Source organism: Limanda limanda, chromosome 12, assembly GCF_963576545.1.
Source record: "Limanda limanda chromosome 12, fLimLim1.1, whole genome shotgun sequence".
In the NCBI taxonomy this organism is placed as follows: domain Eukaryota; kingdom Metazoa; phylum Chordata; class Actinopteri; order Pleuronectiformes; family Pleuronectidae; genus Limanda; species Limanda limanda.
Window position 1 is genome coordinate 14,689,137 of NC_083647.1, and position 16,541 is coordinate 14,705,677.

The 16,541-nt window shown below is 41.6% G+C and overlaps 1 protein-coding gene across 1 annotated transcript in view; it reads right to left on the minus strand.

The window, feature by feature from the left end:
* asap2a (ArfGAP with SH3 domain, ankyrin repeat and PH domain 2a) overlaps positions 1-16,541 on the minus strand; it is a 52,656-nt gene that overhangs the window by 10,839 nt on the left and 25,276 nt on the right. The window contains exons 3-16 of the mRNA XM_061083273.1: positions 16,168-16,313; positions 14,549-14,623; positions 9,113-9,162; positions 6,328-6,457; positions 5,573-5,658; positions 5,404-5,479; positions 5,231-5,317; positions 3,790-3,893; positions 3,427-3,496; positions 2,890-2,977; positions 2,191-2,239; positions 1,666-1,832; positions 534-667; positions 274-368 (exon numbers count right to left, since the gene is read on the minus strand). Coding sequence (XP_060939256.1) covers positions 274-368; positions 534-667; positions 1,666-1,832; positions 2,191-2,239; positions 2,890-2,977; positions 3,427-3,496; positions 3,790-3,893; positions 5,231-5,317; positions 5,404-5,479; positions 5,573-5,658; positions 6,328-6,457; positions 9,113-9,162; positions 14,549-14,623; positions 16,168-16,313 — 1,357 coding nt within the window. The remainder of the gene's footprint in view (positions 1-273; positions 369-533; positions 668-1,665; positions 1,833-2,190; positions 2,240-2,889; positions 2,978-3,426; positions 3,497-3,789; positions 3,894-5,230; positions 5,318-5,403; positions 5,480-5,572; positions 5,659-6,327; positions 6,458-9,112; positions 9,163-14,548; positions 14,624-16,167; positions 16,314-16,541) is intronic.

Sequence of the window (16,541 nt, forward strand, 5' to 3'; positions counted from 1 at the left end):
CTTTTTCCCTGAAGGCCTATCGTGTCATATAATTGATCATTAACATGTCATCACTGATATAAACAAGTTTGTTAAAATGTGTGCTTATCTTATGCTTATCATGCAGCTTAAAAAGACGTGGCAGCGGATCATTAAGGTGTCGCCAGTTGCGGACCGGCTGTGGAAGAGTGTAATGTGAGACGAGTGAAAGAGGCAGGAGAAGTGAAGTGATGAGTGGAGGAGGAGATGAAGAGAGATGGAGTGTGTCGGAGAAGAGTTGTAGGGGTGACTTACATGTCACTGGCTGGGTTGGGTTTCACCACATTTTCAGCACTTAAACAAGCCTCCATGATTTCATTAAAGCCTGCGTTCCCCACATTCTTGGCCAGCTGTGGAGCAAGCACACAAACCAACAACAACGATCAGATTGTGGTCAACAAAACATTTTAACACCACGCAATCAAGACTGGAAAAGCCAAACAAAATCTCAGCTATTCTTCATGGGGAGGGGGACAAGAGGAAGATCAGCGACAAACGTCAGAAAAGTGCTTTACCAAGAGCTCCGAGGTGCTGAGTACATCCAGGGTGAGCGACTGGATCCTGGAGTAGTGGACGCCCAGCTCCCTGTGGATCCCCGAACATTCAATGCAGGTGAGAATACCCAGGTTGGTGGACAGCCACGTCGGGTCTGACACACAGAAAGAGGAGATAATTAAAAGTAATTAACACATGAGTGACACCTCAAGCAAAATTCACTGAAGTAAAAAAGAAATTTCTGCAGCTTCGATGTGTCCTTGTGGGAAACTGTGGGCTCTGGATATCTGATACCTGCCTGAAGGACATTTCACTATCTCATGGCACAAAAACATCTGAGGAAAGTGACAGGGTCAAACTGTGACTGAGTCTGGCCTAGATACACTTCACAGATCTCAGTATATATATGTATGTTGTATACATTAGGTTTAAGAATATACATTTACACATATACATTTTGGAAACATTACTGGTAGAAAGATTTGAGTCCTTAACAGATCTGGTCTGCACAAATTTCAGCTTTTCTAAATCAGGGACTTAGGACAAACCTACCAGTGTTTTTTACATGATTTAGCTGATAACTATAAATATGAACCACTGCTTACACTTTTCTAAGTGCATAACATTAATTTGTTAACCAGATCATATCTGTATATTTGCTTAACATCATCCATTACAGTGCACATATCACTCGCTTTTCAAATTCAGGAAGTTGGTACGACCAGAAGGTCAACTTTCATAGCACAGAGTTGCAGTTGGAGCAATATATAATTTTTCACAGTACAGCATATACAGATATAAACAGGTTCATGCTATATATCTTGTGTTGGTGCTGCTGAATACTGTACATCTGAGGGCACAGTGTACTGTACAGCTTTGCGGTGTTTCCCAATAAATAACATCTATTAACAATCTGAGATTGACACTGTGCGTCACGTGGGGATGATAATGAATCAATCAATAACACTTCCCACTTCTTTGGTTGAGTGATGGTGGCAGGCTTCTACAGAACAGCTAGTACTAAATGTTGCCTCGCAGTTGTAACATCAATCTAACTTTTGGCTGCATTCATTATTTAGAATTATTTAAAGATCATTAAATTAGTTTTGATTCTGTTTGTGTTTTAGTGGTTTCCCTATCTTTGCCACTCACTGGGGGCTCCACAGTCGCAGCAGACGTCATTTCCCGTCATCCTCTTCACTTCTCCGAGGATTGCCTTGGTCAGCTCCTGCACAATGTTGTTCTCGCCAAAATGCTGGTCCCCTTTAAAGGCCTGATTCAGCGCCTCCTCCTTACTGTTCTGCAGCACCGAGATCCAGCTGGTGGAGGGCAGAGACGAGACGAGATGGAGAGGGGCGTACAGGAGAAGTCAGAAAGAGTCAGTTAGAGATGACCATAATGAAAGAGGAGGATGAAAAGAAGGGCGAGAGGAGGGTCTGGGAGTAGCTGAAGCAGAAAGTTTAAATTGTGAGAATGGAGTAAAAGGCAGTTAATGTGCAGGAGGCGCTGGGTAAACACAAGGTCAAGCGGCTGAACCGGTGTGCGGTAGGAAGCGTGTGGAAAAAGTGGTTGAGGTGGTAAACAGGATGCACTTAGGCACAAGTCTGAACACATGAACACACACACACACACACACACACACACACACACACACACAAGGAAGGAACAGGCACTTACATCTGACAGTCCTGGTCGTCCTCAGCCTGAAAGTGATACGTTCTGTCGTCTGAAAGAAAAAAATAAAAAATAAATGAGGAGAGGAGAGAAGTGAAGTAAAGGAAAGGGAGGTAGAGCATTAATCACGGAGGAGAAGCAATGAAGTCAAAACTCTGAGCGATTCCCCTCCGGAGAGCATTTAAATATCCCACTGTCAGGTCGGGCTGAGGGTGAAGAGCTGAACAGAAAACCAAAAAAACTCTTTAGGCTCTAGTTTCTGTCTTCAGATATGAAATAAGTCGCTAAAAGCCACAGAGAGTTTACACCACTGTATCCAAGCAACTAATATCATGAAGTTTCATAGTTTCCCCTATCGGTAATCATTGTCATCTCCTCTTCTTAATTTCTTTTAGAGGGGTCATGAGCCACACCTCACAGTCCAACCGGATTTGTTAACTTATATTCTGTTACAATTATCTCATCTGCTCCCTACGAAGTGAAGCATTTGTAGTTAGAAGATAAAGGAAAAGGGGATCTATGTGGCACCTGCTCAACCAGGTGCGCTATTGTGTGGTACAGAGATTTGAGGCCTTCTGCAGCGTCCGGAGGTTCGATTCCCACCAGGCCCTGTGCTGCATTTCTTCCCTGCTCTCTCTCTCTTGCTTTCACTCCCCAAAAATTGGAAGATAACTTGAGTAATAAAAAGTGGGATGAACTTACGTGATATGAGGTCAAAGCTCCTCTTCTCATCAGGATTGTGTTTCACCTGGCAGGTGAGCAGGTTGAGTTTAGCCGGCGGCCGATTAGCCTGCCGGAGAGAAGGGAGGGTGGAGGAAACACAACAACATAAATGAGTGAGAGTGGTGTGTTTAACCGTATCGGACGGCTGCTGGAGCCAAATGAAGCACTTGAAAAGCTGATTGTGTGAGCTGAACTATTGTGGGCAAGTTAAATCTTTATATGGGAACAACTGGAGTTACGTGAGACTCTGCTGAGGCAGCGCTGTGAGAAGAATGTTAACTGGTGAACTCGGCCTGTGATCGCCGCTGCTCTGCTGTTTATGTATTCAAGCCAGCGCGGGGAGAGACGGCCTGGAGCCAGGACACTGAAACTGATGTGGGTCAGGTGGCAAAGTGGAAGTGAAGCACAAGTGGAGGTCTGTTCGCGTGTTTTCCTCAGAGCAACCGCATCGAACTTGTCCTGTCTTCAGCTGTGTTTTCAGAGACGAGAGAGAAAGAAGTGTTAATGTTTGCTCACCGTGCCGTGTGAGATGGTGAGGTATCCGTTCTTCGCCGTGCACTTTCTCTTCTGCCAGACTTTTCTCAACCTGCAACACACAAACACAGCAATCAGTATTTCATCTATCAATGGCATACCAAACTAAAAAGAGAGGAGACATATTTAACAAAATATTTATATTTTTGTTTTGTGACATTTATAGAGATTTAATGATCTGCAGATTATTCAATAAGGAAAATCATCATTCGTTGCAGCCTAATTTAATCAAAACTTACCTTCCTGTTATGAAGAATCTTTATCTTAATGTGCTCATAACATATTTAAAGCTCGTCAGTATAGAATCTGACGTCTGATCTTTATACGTGACTTTAAAATACTCACCCGTCACTTTTCTTGAATAGGTACCCACTGCGCTCGGTGCCGTGCTCCTTGTTACCCTGTGGCTGGTGCAGGCTGTAGGTGGTGCTCTGCCGCACCTGTGATTCCTGGGAAAAACACACACACACACACAAACAGATAATACAAATTAGATCTGTTACACAAATTAAAAAATGACACAATAAGCAGTTGCTGCATGCAGGATTCGCAAATCCACATGCAAACGTGTGGGAGCCGGTGAAGTGTTAAATGGCTGATTAACGCTCTGCTTCTCTGGCTCCTCTGAGGATTTGGAGGCGAGAATGATCAACAACAGGGAAGAGAGTGCTGCTGTGAGCCTGAATGATATTGTACAAGAGGTAGAGGAGAAGATAGGAAGCGCTTTAATGCCCCTGAACAGGCGACGCCAAGCTCTCATTAGCATTTTTAGACTAATTAGTAAATCTGAAAGGAGATAAAACCTTAACTAAACTAATTTACATGTTTATTTATCTTTTGAATATTCAGGCTTGACAGCAATGTTACAACAGCTATGACAAAAAAGGACCAAACACAGGTCAGGAATTTTTTGTGAGTGATGTCATTTCCTGTCGGGAAACAAAGAGGACGGATTCTGAAGGCCAGCATTGGCAGGACATTAATGACTTTGTTGGTAGACGCTTGCGTACTCACGCATGCACAAACACACACACACGCAAACACACACACAGCCAAAGGAGCAGGACTGTTGCTCGAGTTTAAACATTTCTCACCGACACGTCATTCAAACTCAACAGCAGAACTAAAGGCAACAAAAGCACTGAAACATGAACATAAATGATCATCTAGGGTAAAGGAACAGATATCATCTAGTCCTGTAACTGCAACAACACCGACATGAGGATGAGGAACAGGATGTAAACGACCAGGATTTACATGAAGTCCACTTACTCTCCTAGACTTGTTTCACAAAAGATGGAGGCAGTGGAAGAGAGAAGAAAACAATTTTCAGATGAGACCAGGAGCTGCTGCAGCAGTTAGCAGCATATTTCATAATTCCTAATAATTCATTAAATAAAAAAACAGTGTAGACTGCAATAGACTGCATTTAAATGACTATTCTAGTCTTAGCGACTGCTCCAAGGGTATAAACAGTGCAAGTCAACCTCTCATTTATACAGTGCTTCTATATGCTGCACTTCATATCACACACATTAACACTCATTAGGGTTCAGTGTGTGATCAGTTAGTGGCCTGAACTGTTTGTAATGCTCCCAGTCATCACTGAAAGAAGTTGGTTAATAACAAAGTTTAGGATTATCGACATTATAAATAATTTCATTTTTTAAAAGAATTTTTTAAAAGAATAAAGACGATTTGACTCATTTTCATTAACCTTGAAAAGTCAAGGGAGACCTTCAGCACCGTGCGTTTGTGTGTCCGTACATTTGTGTGTGTGTGTTACCTCTTTCTGCTCCACCTGTAGCGCCGACTTGAGGACGTCTCGCAACTGAGTCAGCTGCTTCCTCTCCTCATCCTGCACCTGCTTTATCTGAAGTGAAGGAAAATAAATATTTGTTAATCAGAGAGGAAAATAAAATGTGAAAGTTAAGACATCGGGGTTGGTGAGGTTCTCACTGTGTGCAGATCTGTGGCCAGTTTCTCAATGGAAGGCTTCAGGTTGTCCACAGCTTTCAGACCATCCTGAAAGAAACTGAACGAGAAGCACATCATGTTTTATCTTGATCATTTTAATAGAATAAAAATAGATCTTTCTGAAGATGGGATTCACATTTATATGTCTTACTTGCACTGTGCGTGGAAGTACTTGATGAGGTTCTGCAGCAAGTCCACCCCCTTCTTGATTTTGATCTCATTTACTTTGAGGAGATACTGTAAACATATTGAATACAGATAAAGTCAGGCAGAGTCAGGCCGAGTTCACTCAGAGGGGAAAAGCAACTGGGGCTTCATCTTAAACAGACACATCACTTTCATCTCACGTCTCAACACTTCAAAGTAAAAATCTACATCTTTCAAGAGAAGCTTCATTAAAAAGAAAAAATGAAACAGAAAAATAGCAAAATGTAATGAATTCAAGCTTTGCAGAAGCACATAAACTGTGTGCAGTCATATTTTCGAGCAGGAAATGCAGTATTCATTTTTATGGTGCATATATAAAATTTCTTATTATCTGTTTAGTTGAAAAACAAACTAAAATGGAGACTCAGTGGAGCACCTAGGTCCAACAGTCTCCTTAAATTCAATCAAGCTGCACCAAATTGCACAAACTCAAAGATATCAGTCCTCTCAGCGGGCCTGTTATTTATTAAGATCCCTGCATTATTTCTTGAGAGATCAACCAAAAAGTTGAAGAAAGTGAAATCCCCCCCCTTGACGAATCTTCTCAAAACTGTAATGGATTCTTGCTTGAACGATACCACATCCCCCCCACAAATCGGTCCATCAGTTTTTGGTGTATTCCTGCTAAGAAATAGGTGATGATCAAAACATAACCTCTGTGGTGGAGTTAATGATAAATACTATTTTAGTCAAACCAACCTCACACATCTGCAACTGAAAGAATCTCCTCTCCTTCTCCATCTCCTCAGCGATCTCCGCCCCGCTGATTTCTGTCCGGATCATCCCGTGCTGCCTCGCGTGCTCCTTCTTCTCCTTCTCTATCTTGGTGCTGTAAGGAAGTGACATCACAGGAAATTAAAGAGCACATCACACATCCATGACAGCACCATAGAATGTATATAAAAGTGATGTATTGTGTAAAATCAGCCCTGTTGTTGTCTGGCAAACAAATAGAGGGGATCAATGCTTTCACATATACAATAGTTATTGGGCTAGAGATGGCTTTACTACCAGTATGGTTAAAATAACAGGGATTGTTGGTTAATTTAATGTCAGTGCATCTTTACCTCTGTTATCACAGTGATATGAGGATTTTAAACTTTAGAATAAAGAGGATTTGTGATGAGGACAAGAAACTTCGCCATAACAAAAATGTTACCTCCACAGCAACTTTGCTCATTTATTAAGGATTTACTGGAGATAGATATGTAATGCAGGCAACATCTTCTGTCATATGGAGGCACAGTGTGGTTCACTGAGGTTTCCTGACCAGATAACAGAACGAAAGATGTACAGTAACCCGTTCTTAAACCTTTTTTAAAGTTTTGGGTTTAAGGTTTAGCTCAGAGGTCACCATCCACTTAGCTGGACTGTTCTCTGTTTGGATTTCAGATTAAAATCCTACATTTAATGTCTATTTTAAAACATATTGAATGAACACTGGGTGTTTAGTTGCGTTCTTAAGGTATTTAATGGAAGTCACAAAACAATGAGTGAGCATCAACTGGAGAATTTAATTGTTGTAGCATGAGGAATCTGCTTCTGGTGAGATCTTTCACACGCTACGTTGCTTGTCAGTCAGTGCTCAGGGCTGATTCATCACAAAGACCGTTAACTCTGCATACAGCATCTCCCGCAGGCAGTCAGGAAACGACAGGAGGGGGGGCACCAGTCCATGCAAGAAAGGGCATTCTTTTTATTTCATATGCTGCTCTAATCACAGCATATTTCCTGTAAAAAGGATGCAGCAGTCTGCTCACTCCCTGCACGACGGAAGGAGATCGTGTCGGTCACTGAGCCGTTTGAAAACTGTTCAGCTCGGTTCATGTGCGTCTATAGACAGACTTCACCCACTGATGTCTGCTTGAGGAAAAGCTGTTTATACACTTGAAGCATCAAAGAAGGACGTGTGGTATGACTGATGCGAGCCAGCTTTTGAATTAAAAACAAACAAACTGCTCTTAAAGGAATGGTTCAACATTTTAGGAAATATGCTTCTTCACTTTCTTGCTAAGCTTTGGATTTGTTGGTTGCGTGCCTGTCTTCCTCAAGGTGCCAGGAAAAAGCTCCAGGATGTTATTGCTGTTATTTTTTTTTGTTTACACGATTTAGCTTTTGTGCGGATCAAACAAAAGCCTCTATTTACTTAGATTTGACACCTTGTCCGAGTTTCAAACTATGAATAAAGGCGGCCTTTGTCGTGGCCTTTACTTGTTAAATAGTGCCAGTTATGAATGAAAAGCTTTGGAGCCATGTTAAGAGAAGACCAAGTTAAAGTTGTTTTTAATAAAGTAATCAACCATCTAATGAAAGCTAAAATACATAAACTGAAGGACGACTACTACGAGCTGTGACAGCTTTCCGTTTTGGTCATAAACTTGCGAACCTGCAAGATTTGATGCCGCTGCGAGGACACTGCTGGCCTTTGTCAGCACATGAATCTTCAGGCCTGGCAGCATTACAGCATCATCAAGGGTGCAACTAATAGCGAGACACATGTTAGCCAGGCTGACTGGCTGCCGGCCAAACTGACGGTCGTTCAACTGATGATGAGGCAGAGAATTCACTTTCAGTCCTGTCACTTCAGGAAGGGAGTCAGCACAAAAATACAGGATTTTACATTTTTTCTATGTTTTTTCTGCATTTAAATTTTAGAAAATTTGTCTTGATTTAGTCAATAAATCAAACATTAAACTCCTTCCTGACTCGACAGCATTTAAAGTGAGATGATCTCCAATCTGGAGAACTTGAGTGTCGGATGCACGCAAACCAAAAAAGGCAAAATCAGAAATCAACAGCGTTTAAAAACAAAATAATTTCATCTCTCTGTGGCTGTGATATGAAAAGTGACTATTGCTGTGTAGCGACAGTAGACAGCAGAGAGATCTCTACTGATAAAGTAGAGAGACAGCACAGGGTACGTTCGGGTGTTTTTTCAGATCAGGCAGACAACTGCTGGACTCTATTGACGGCTTCAGTTTTGCCATCAATAGAGTCGAATCAAAAGAATAAGTCGGGGCGGAGAGGAACAGTCACAAAGCATCCGGCTGGGTTCTCAACGTCAGTACAAAGTCTGCACTGTCCGATCCAAACGGTTTGGAGACGAGAGGCATTATTACCCTTTCAGTAAAGAATGTCCTTTGCAGCTTGTAAAATATATGAAAGTGCTATAAAAGGTTGTGTGTTCTGTGCATGCACAATCACAGTGAGGAGGAGGAGAGGCGGCAGTGAGGGCTGGTTATTCACATTATCAGGGATGTGTTGACAGTAAATCACAGGGGGAGATTAGAGAGGGAGAGTTAGTGCAGACAAGTCGGACAGAGACAAGACACAAACGGCACATTTGAGTTTGACACATGGCATCACAGATACGGATTAGTTTGACAAACAGTTTAAACTCCTGAACACAATTTTTTTACAAATTCACTAAAAGCATCCAATGTATCGTTGTACATTTACATAGAAGAGATGTTTAGATTCTTACACTTTAGTTTCGTAGTCCTTCCAGGCTTTGTCGAAAGGCTTTTTTAGATCCTGTGAAAGAAAAACACAAAAAGATATATATTTTAAACAATAGTAAGCAATATAGTGCTGAACTGAATAGTTAATTAATACATTACTATAACATCAGATAATCACTACCATAATTATACGAAAGAAACCATTAAAATACCAACTGTTACGTCAAGTATTGTTCAAAAGATGCCAATAAACTTTCCATTTTTACTAAAGTGGTCAACAAATCTTTTTTTTCGCCCCAATATCCTCTAACGTCTTTGTGCTAAGCTAAGCTAATTGGACAAAAAGTGAAAAGGTGTATTTCCCAAAATGTTGAAACTATTCCTGTAATTGATCTAATTACATATATAAAAACAATCCTTAGTTGCAGCCGACATTAATCCAATGGAATTCACCAAGTTAAAAGAAAACAACTAATGCAACATCTGTTTCAAAGCCAGAAAGGAATTTCAAAGTTCAAACCCACACGTTCACAAAGATGACAACACAATGACAACTCCAGGCAGACACTTCACTTTCTTACTAACTAATGAACATAGTTACTGCAAGAGTGTGTGTCAGTTTGCAGGTGTGTGTTTCATCACAGTGTGAATCAGTATGCTGAATCATCCTCCTCATCACCCCAGTCCAGGCCCACAGCTGTCTGAGCAGGGACCTGGGTGAGGCAATTTCTGGCAACGCTGATTCCTTATTGTCGCGGGTGTGCTCTCAATAGCTGCTCGAGCTAAATGCTTGATTAAACATCATCTCTACCGCAGCGGCGCTGATTTAGGAGCGATTAGGACAAACAAAAGCAGACGTTACTGGGTGCAACTGCCTGTGTCACTCCATACAACAAGAAACACAATTCATGCAACAGGAATTGTTGACTATAACAGAGAGCAGATGCCAAGCTCAATTGCTTTCAACTCAAACAGTAATCAAGAGAACCATGATGCATTTAACTCCACTTTGTAATTAAATTCCCAAAACTACAGTGAGCACCTGCTGAAACATGGCGGTGAAATGAGATTCTGCACTCTGACAGCTTAGCACAAAGTAGTTAATCAGAATTCATGTCAAGCGTACTGCACATTTCTGTGTGGTATATGTAAAACACACACACGCATCTCTGTTCTGCAGTAATGTGACCGTTAAGAGCTGCAGAGAGGACTGTGATCCCACTGTTGACCTCTGCTTCAAGAGCGGAGGAGTGGCGGACTCAACCTGTCAGCTCACAGGATCACCGTCTGGTTCGCTGGGCCACGTCAAGGAGCACTCAGCCATTCACTCAACCGGCTCAAAGGGAGAAACCAACAGAAGAAACTGAGCGTAAATATATAAAAAAATAAAGGAAATGACCATGCAAAAAGAAAAACGGCACAGTGAAGGAGGAAGCCGCAAAAAAACGAGTTGCCGGTCAAAAATGTAGCCAGAGAAAAAAAAGAGCGGTTGAATGGAAGGAAATGTCAGCGCCAGAGAGAGGAGAAAGATGGTAACAATGACTGAAAATACCAGATGCAGGCATCGCTGGGCAGGGAAGGGCAGAGCAGAATAGGTCAAAGCATGGGGGCAGAGCACTCTGAGAGACGAGAGCTCTTAGCACCCTGTCTGAAGGACGGAGGAGGAATGACGAGGAATGTCATGCCCTTGACTACGACCTGGATACACAAACTTATCACCTCTTACCACACATGTCCAGGAATGGAAGCTCCTGTTCCACATAACTCTCACCTTCTCCCACTGCTGGACCAAATGCGCTACCTGGTCCGCAGCAATGAGGGAGTTAGGTTTGGATCAGAAGTACTCTAGAGGTGTTCAGTCATGTCAATAGTCTAATTAGCTGTTTGTTAAAACCTAGTTCAATAATCACAGATGCTGGTGTTTTAGTCAATAGCAGAGTATGTAGTATTCAGCTAAAGGAGGACCAATGTTCAATCTCAAAAAGCCTGCATGCATGAGAGGTTTACGGGAGTTCCCGGCCCACTGAACCACAAAGAGGCAGGACACAGCTGGACTAACATCAGTCCAGAAGCATTAAACACAGCCCCCCCACCCCCTCCTCACACCAACACAGTAGATTCTACTACAACCATCCAGACTCTGTGGCTGAATGGTGATAAGCTGATATGACTCATGGTGGGTTAGAAACACAGACTGGTCAATAAGCAGCGGATGAGGAGGTCCGCTGCAGGCATGACATCATGCCGCCGTCCACTCTGAAAGTCTGCAGTTAGCAGAACGTCCCCTTGGACTCAGCACTTTCCATTTTCCACTGACTGCGAGTGAGTGTGTGTGTGTGTGTGTGTGTGTGTGTGTTTATCTTCAGCAATAATACAGCTGGGTCTTCCAGGGACCCCACCCCTGCCTTGTTTAATATTTCCCTCTCAGAATAAAAGGTTATTTCCCTATCACTTAACCTGCCTTTAATGTTTGCTTCACTCCATCTTCATTCCACATCAAGCATGGAAATGACACATTTTTTTACACATGAACTCCCAAACCGTGATCTGCGGTGAGATGAGCGTGGAGGTAGATGAGGTGGAAAATGTTGGGTTTTTAAGCTGAGTAACAGCGTCGACAGGTTTCCGGGTAGAAGCCCTCTAATCACACAGCCATTAGCGGCCGCCTCCCTCGAGGGAAACTTCATCGCCCTCATTGCCAATGACAGCACTGACTGAATATTAACACGTTTTAAGGGAACAACGGTCACTAGAAGGCCATTAAGTCCAGAGGTAAATCAAATGAACGGACTGGTGACTATTGTAGCTGCCACACAGATGCAGTAATTGCTGAGCTTTTTTCTAAGATACCGGACTGCCCCATTTACCACACTCTCCTGAAAGTATATTCCCACCTCAGGGTGACTACTGCAGCCTTCTATGGAGACAAATTAGCCTTCATTTTCCATTTGTTTTCAAAATACTTCAGTTTTGAGTTTTGAATCTTCCACAAATGCATATCGTCTTTAAGTATCTGGCTTTTCAGCACGTTTCATGTGGAATTTCAAACACATTTAATTACTCATGTATATTATGAGTAATTATTTAAAGTATTTAAAATTTATTATTCTGGTACATGTTGCTTGAATTTTCAAAACTTCAAATTTACTGACTGTTTTTATCCCATCATGCTTGATCTGATTTTAAGGGGACTGTTTTTTTAAATTGTTTTAAATTGCATGTCCCAGATAATTTCTGGATTCATCGACATGCCATTCTAGTTCCATAGGTTGAAGTGGGTGGTGATTGGAAGACTCATTAATCAACACTTTATATTAAATATCATCATACATATATACTTTCATTTGAAACCAATACTGGGATTCATTTCTCTCCATAGGCTTCTCTGATCTTTTGAATGCGTCTCTCTTATGACATCTATACGATACTTCATCATAGTCTCCGCCCTCCTCTCCCTGCAGTCTAAACAGCCCTGTCACACAGGTCTGGACTCCTTCCTGCTTCCCCCTCCTTTACCAGGTACTTCCCCTGGGAGAAGACAGGAGTGAAGGAGCAGGATAATAATAGAGGAGGAGGAAAAAGATGAAGGGCAGGGGAGGGACGATGGAAAGGCCTTGGGCTGTGGAAGTGAGCAACAGGTTGGGTAGCTGCTAACTGAGACAGGAAAATCTATAACGTCTATTTCTCTACTTCCGTCTGCGTTTCACTTCTCCTCATACTGACAGTCTGAGGTTGATGGACGTTACAACAGTAGTGACATTTATGAGTGTGCAAATTCTGTGTGTTAGTCCTGAGGTACAAAATAGCCAGCAGCTCATTAGCCCCATGTCAGTGGGGTAATGAGATTTTTCAAGGGCTAATGAGCAATAAGTGGGTAAGTATTATAGATGTGACCGGCTGCAGAGTGAAGGGCAATGGGCACAGGCTGAAGGAAACACGGGAAAAGGAAAGTGGAGTCAAGAGACAAGACAAGAAGACAAAGACAGGAAATCGTGGAAGAGAGAAAAGGCCGACAGGGGCCGAAAAGAAAACACTGCACTTGAGAGATGAAAAAAAGAGCAGCAGAAGAGCGAGGACAAACGAGGAGCAACAGTTCAGAGGTCGTGACACTGCCAAGTGGCCGAGGGTCATGGGGACAAATAACCGCTCTATGGCAACCGGCCTCATTACAGAGCTGGCTTAATCGCATCATACCTCAGTGAGAACAGCAGCCAATCATGTGCCTCGAGAGTGAAAGGTCACAGAGGGGCACAGACAGTAATGAGTCCTGATTATATTATACAGAGCCACAGAGACTGTTGATGAGTGCCTGTCTGGGTTCAGTCCAGTTGGTCGACACACATGATCGCCTGACTGACTAACCAGTGTGTTGCATCAGAATGAACTAAAGGTTTGTGTCTCAGCCAAAATGTGAGAATGAGAATCAATGAACTAAAGTTAACACTGAATGTCTGGTCTGATTTGTGATCGTTTTAACTTATTAGTCAAATATTATATATTCTACACCATTTGTTATAGGCGTTATAGAGTTCCTGACTATGGCTTCAAAGAAAAGTATAAAAAGTAAATCAAAAATAAGTGAAACCATTGTATATCAAATAGGCGGTACCAGATGAGAAGTCATTATGGGTTCAAATGGATGCACTTATTCTTGTTGTTCAACCTGATGCTCCTTTTGAAAAAAATGTTGAATGACACTTGACACATCCAATCCTTTGACTGGACACAGCATCTGTGCTTTAACTTAAGTTAAAAGATTTTAAACTGCACTGTAAAATTTAAACACACAACATGTTGAACGATCACAGCCTTCAATCGAGCACAACACCCATCGTGTTGAGTCTTCAGCATCATATGAACAGTCGAACATCTTATTAACACTCAAACTGTCACTGGGCTGAATAGAGACGGATTTTGGCAACTATTTCATCAGCTGTCGCTCTATCTCCTCAACACAGCTCTCACTTTCATGCAGCCTCAGCTTGATCAAAGCAGCTCAGTATTAACCTCGGTAACAAGATCAAAGTGCGTCAAGTGTAGCTCTGATTGTCAAGTAGTTGCATCAAAACCCTCTGAACAAGCAGAACGACATCGAGGTACTGCTGCTCTCTGCTTTTTAACGTTTTCTGTGGTTCAAGCTTTTTTTCTGTTATTTTTTTTACTTCCCTCACAAAGACATTATAGATTAATTCTAAGAAAAAAAATAGCAATATTGCATCAACAATTATTCGATATTATTTCAAATTACAAGCCAATTACAATTTTTTTTTACTTATTACTCACAACATGTTACATGTTTGTCGAAAACCGTATTGAGATATCTCCCAATGACACTTTAACATACGGTACATTTTAAGGTCACTGGTGATTCAAGCACTTGACTCAGTTCAACAAAATCTTAAAAGCACTTCCTGTTCAGTGGCAGAGTAAAACGAGACCATGCTGTTTGGTTATCTTACCCCTTTGACTCCCTTCAGATCTCCTTTCAGCAGGCTGTCCAGAGGAAAGGTGATGATGTTGTTCATGTTTTGAAACTGGAGGAGAGTGAAGACGGAGGCAGAGAAGAGTTGAGTGGTTAAAATAGCCAACTTGTGTGTTTTCTTTGTGAGTGCTTGTCTTTGGTGCACTTTTGTTGTCACTAAATGTTAGGGCTGAATGAAATAAATGAGCAACATAAAATGAAATGACGTCAATACCCATTACCAAAGAAATGGGGCAGAAAAGTTAATGATGCTTTGCTAAGTCTCTCTCTTACACTTTGAATGTTTGCAACAACAACATTTTCATCTTTTTAACAACTAGGAAATTGAATTTTCACATCATTAGGGACAAATAAATGAGAAGATCCATTATGAGACTCTGTGGAGGTTTCTGCTGAGCTCTGCCTCTGTGTGTAAGGCTGCTATTGTTAAAGCTTCAAAAGATTACATCCAGAGGTTTAGGGCTATTTGTTTAAGCACCGCAGCACTTATGACACATGTGCACAAGCAAGGTGGTGGCTTGTTTCAAAGACTACATAACCACGCTCGTACTGTAACAAGTATACAAACATTATTGAACTTAACATAAAACTGAATGACAGTTTAACAGCACTGATAATATAACGCCACAGTCAGTATAATTTGATACTAAACAGGTTATGTTTCTAATAAAAAATTTTGTGAAGCAATGTAAGGGATAAACAACAGTAGTTTGTGTTTTGACTGATTTAGTTCCCTCCTAGTGTCTTTCTTGTTAAAAAAAATTTTTTATCATAAAACTTTTATTAACTTTGAAATGTCAGTTTTCATTTTTTCTTACATGTAAGTCTTTTTTTGATCTAATTAAAAAAGGGCTACATATATAAAACGTATGACTATTTTGTGTTAGTCGTGTCGAGTAAATCACTCGGCAAAATCCACTCTGGGGCAGAGTTGCAGTGCTGGCAGGAGTCCAGCTCATCTAAAGACTGCACAATGAAAACGTAGCAAAGCAAAACCTTCATTTCCAGCAGGAATTGTGGATGCAGCAAAAACTGTCCATGTTTTAATAGGCTGACTTTATAATGTGTCTCTGAAAATTTGTTATAAATAAAGAAACGGCCAGAGGAGTGAATGATGAATTATGCTGACTTGTATTTCAATTTTAATTGGATTACGCAAACTGCTTTTTTCAGTTGGAGAAATGGTGGTGCATTGTATGATTATATCTTCACATCCAGGTCCCTGGAAGCTCATGTTCCCTTAAATAAGGTGCGGAGATGGACTCAGTGTGAGTCCAAGGAGCAACGACAGACCTCACAATATGGTGTCACATTTTTGTAATAAAGCCTTGGCCTCCACACACAAACTGGCTTTAACAGGTTGAATTAGATCCAACAGTATTTGGTGTTTAAGCTACTCTGGCTGTGTCAATGGAAACCTGGAGCTACATCCTGAGGGCTTTACTCAGTGTGTTTGTTAGAGAACACACACAGCGACTCAAGGGGATTGAGACAATTAGCGACAGGATGGAAATCTTTCTCCATCCCAGAGGATTTCATCCCTCCCTACGCTATTGACCATAACGACCTATGCTTGCACACACAAAGTACACTCACCAGGTTTTTGAAAAGCGCAGTGAGCTCCTTGGTGAAGACAGAGAACTTGAGGAAGGCTGAACCGAGATCAGGATCGTCTCTGTACACACAGTTTTCCCCAAACTTCTCCAGGGCCTGAGTGTATTGCTCCTCATTCTCCACATGGGCTGAAAAACACACACAAACACACACACACAAGGGTGAGCTTTGACAGGTAGAACCAAGGTCTTTCACTCTATGATCATTACAAGTCAAAAATCAATCGCTGTGTATTAATAATAAATGGAAACCTTTCAAGCGAACAAATATGGGCTTTTTAGGCTGATCCATTCTTCAATCACTGTTCAAGGTTTTCCCCTGTCCAGTACTTTGTGGGGGTCTTAAGCCCTGTGTAC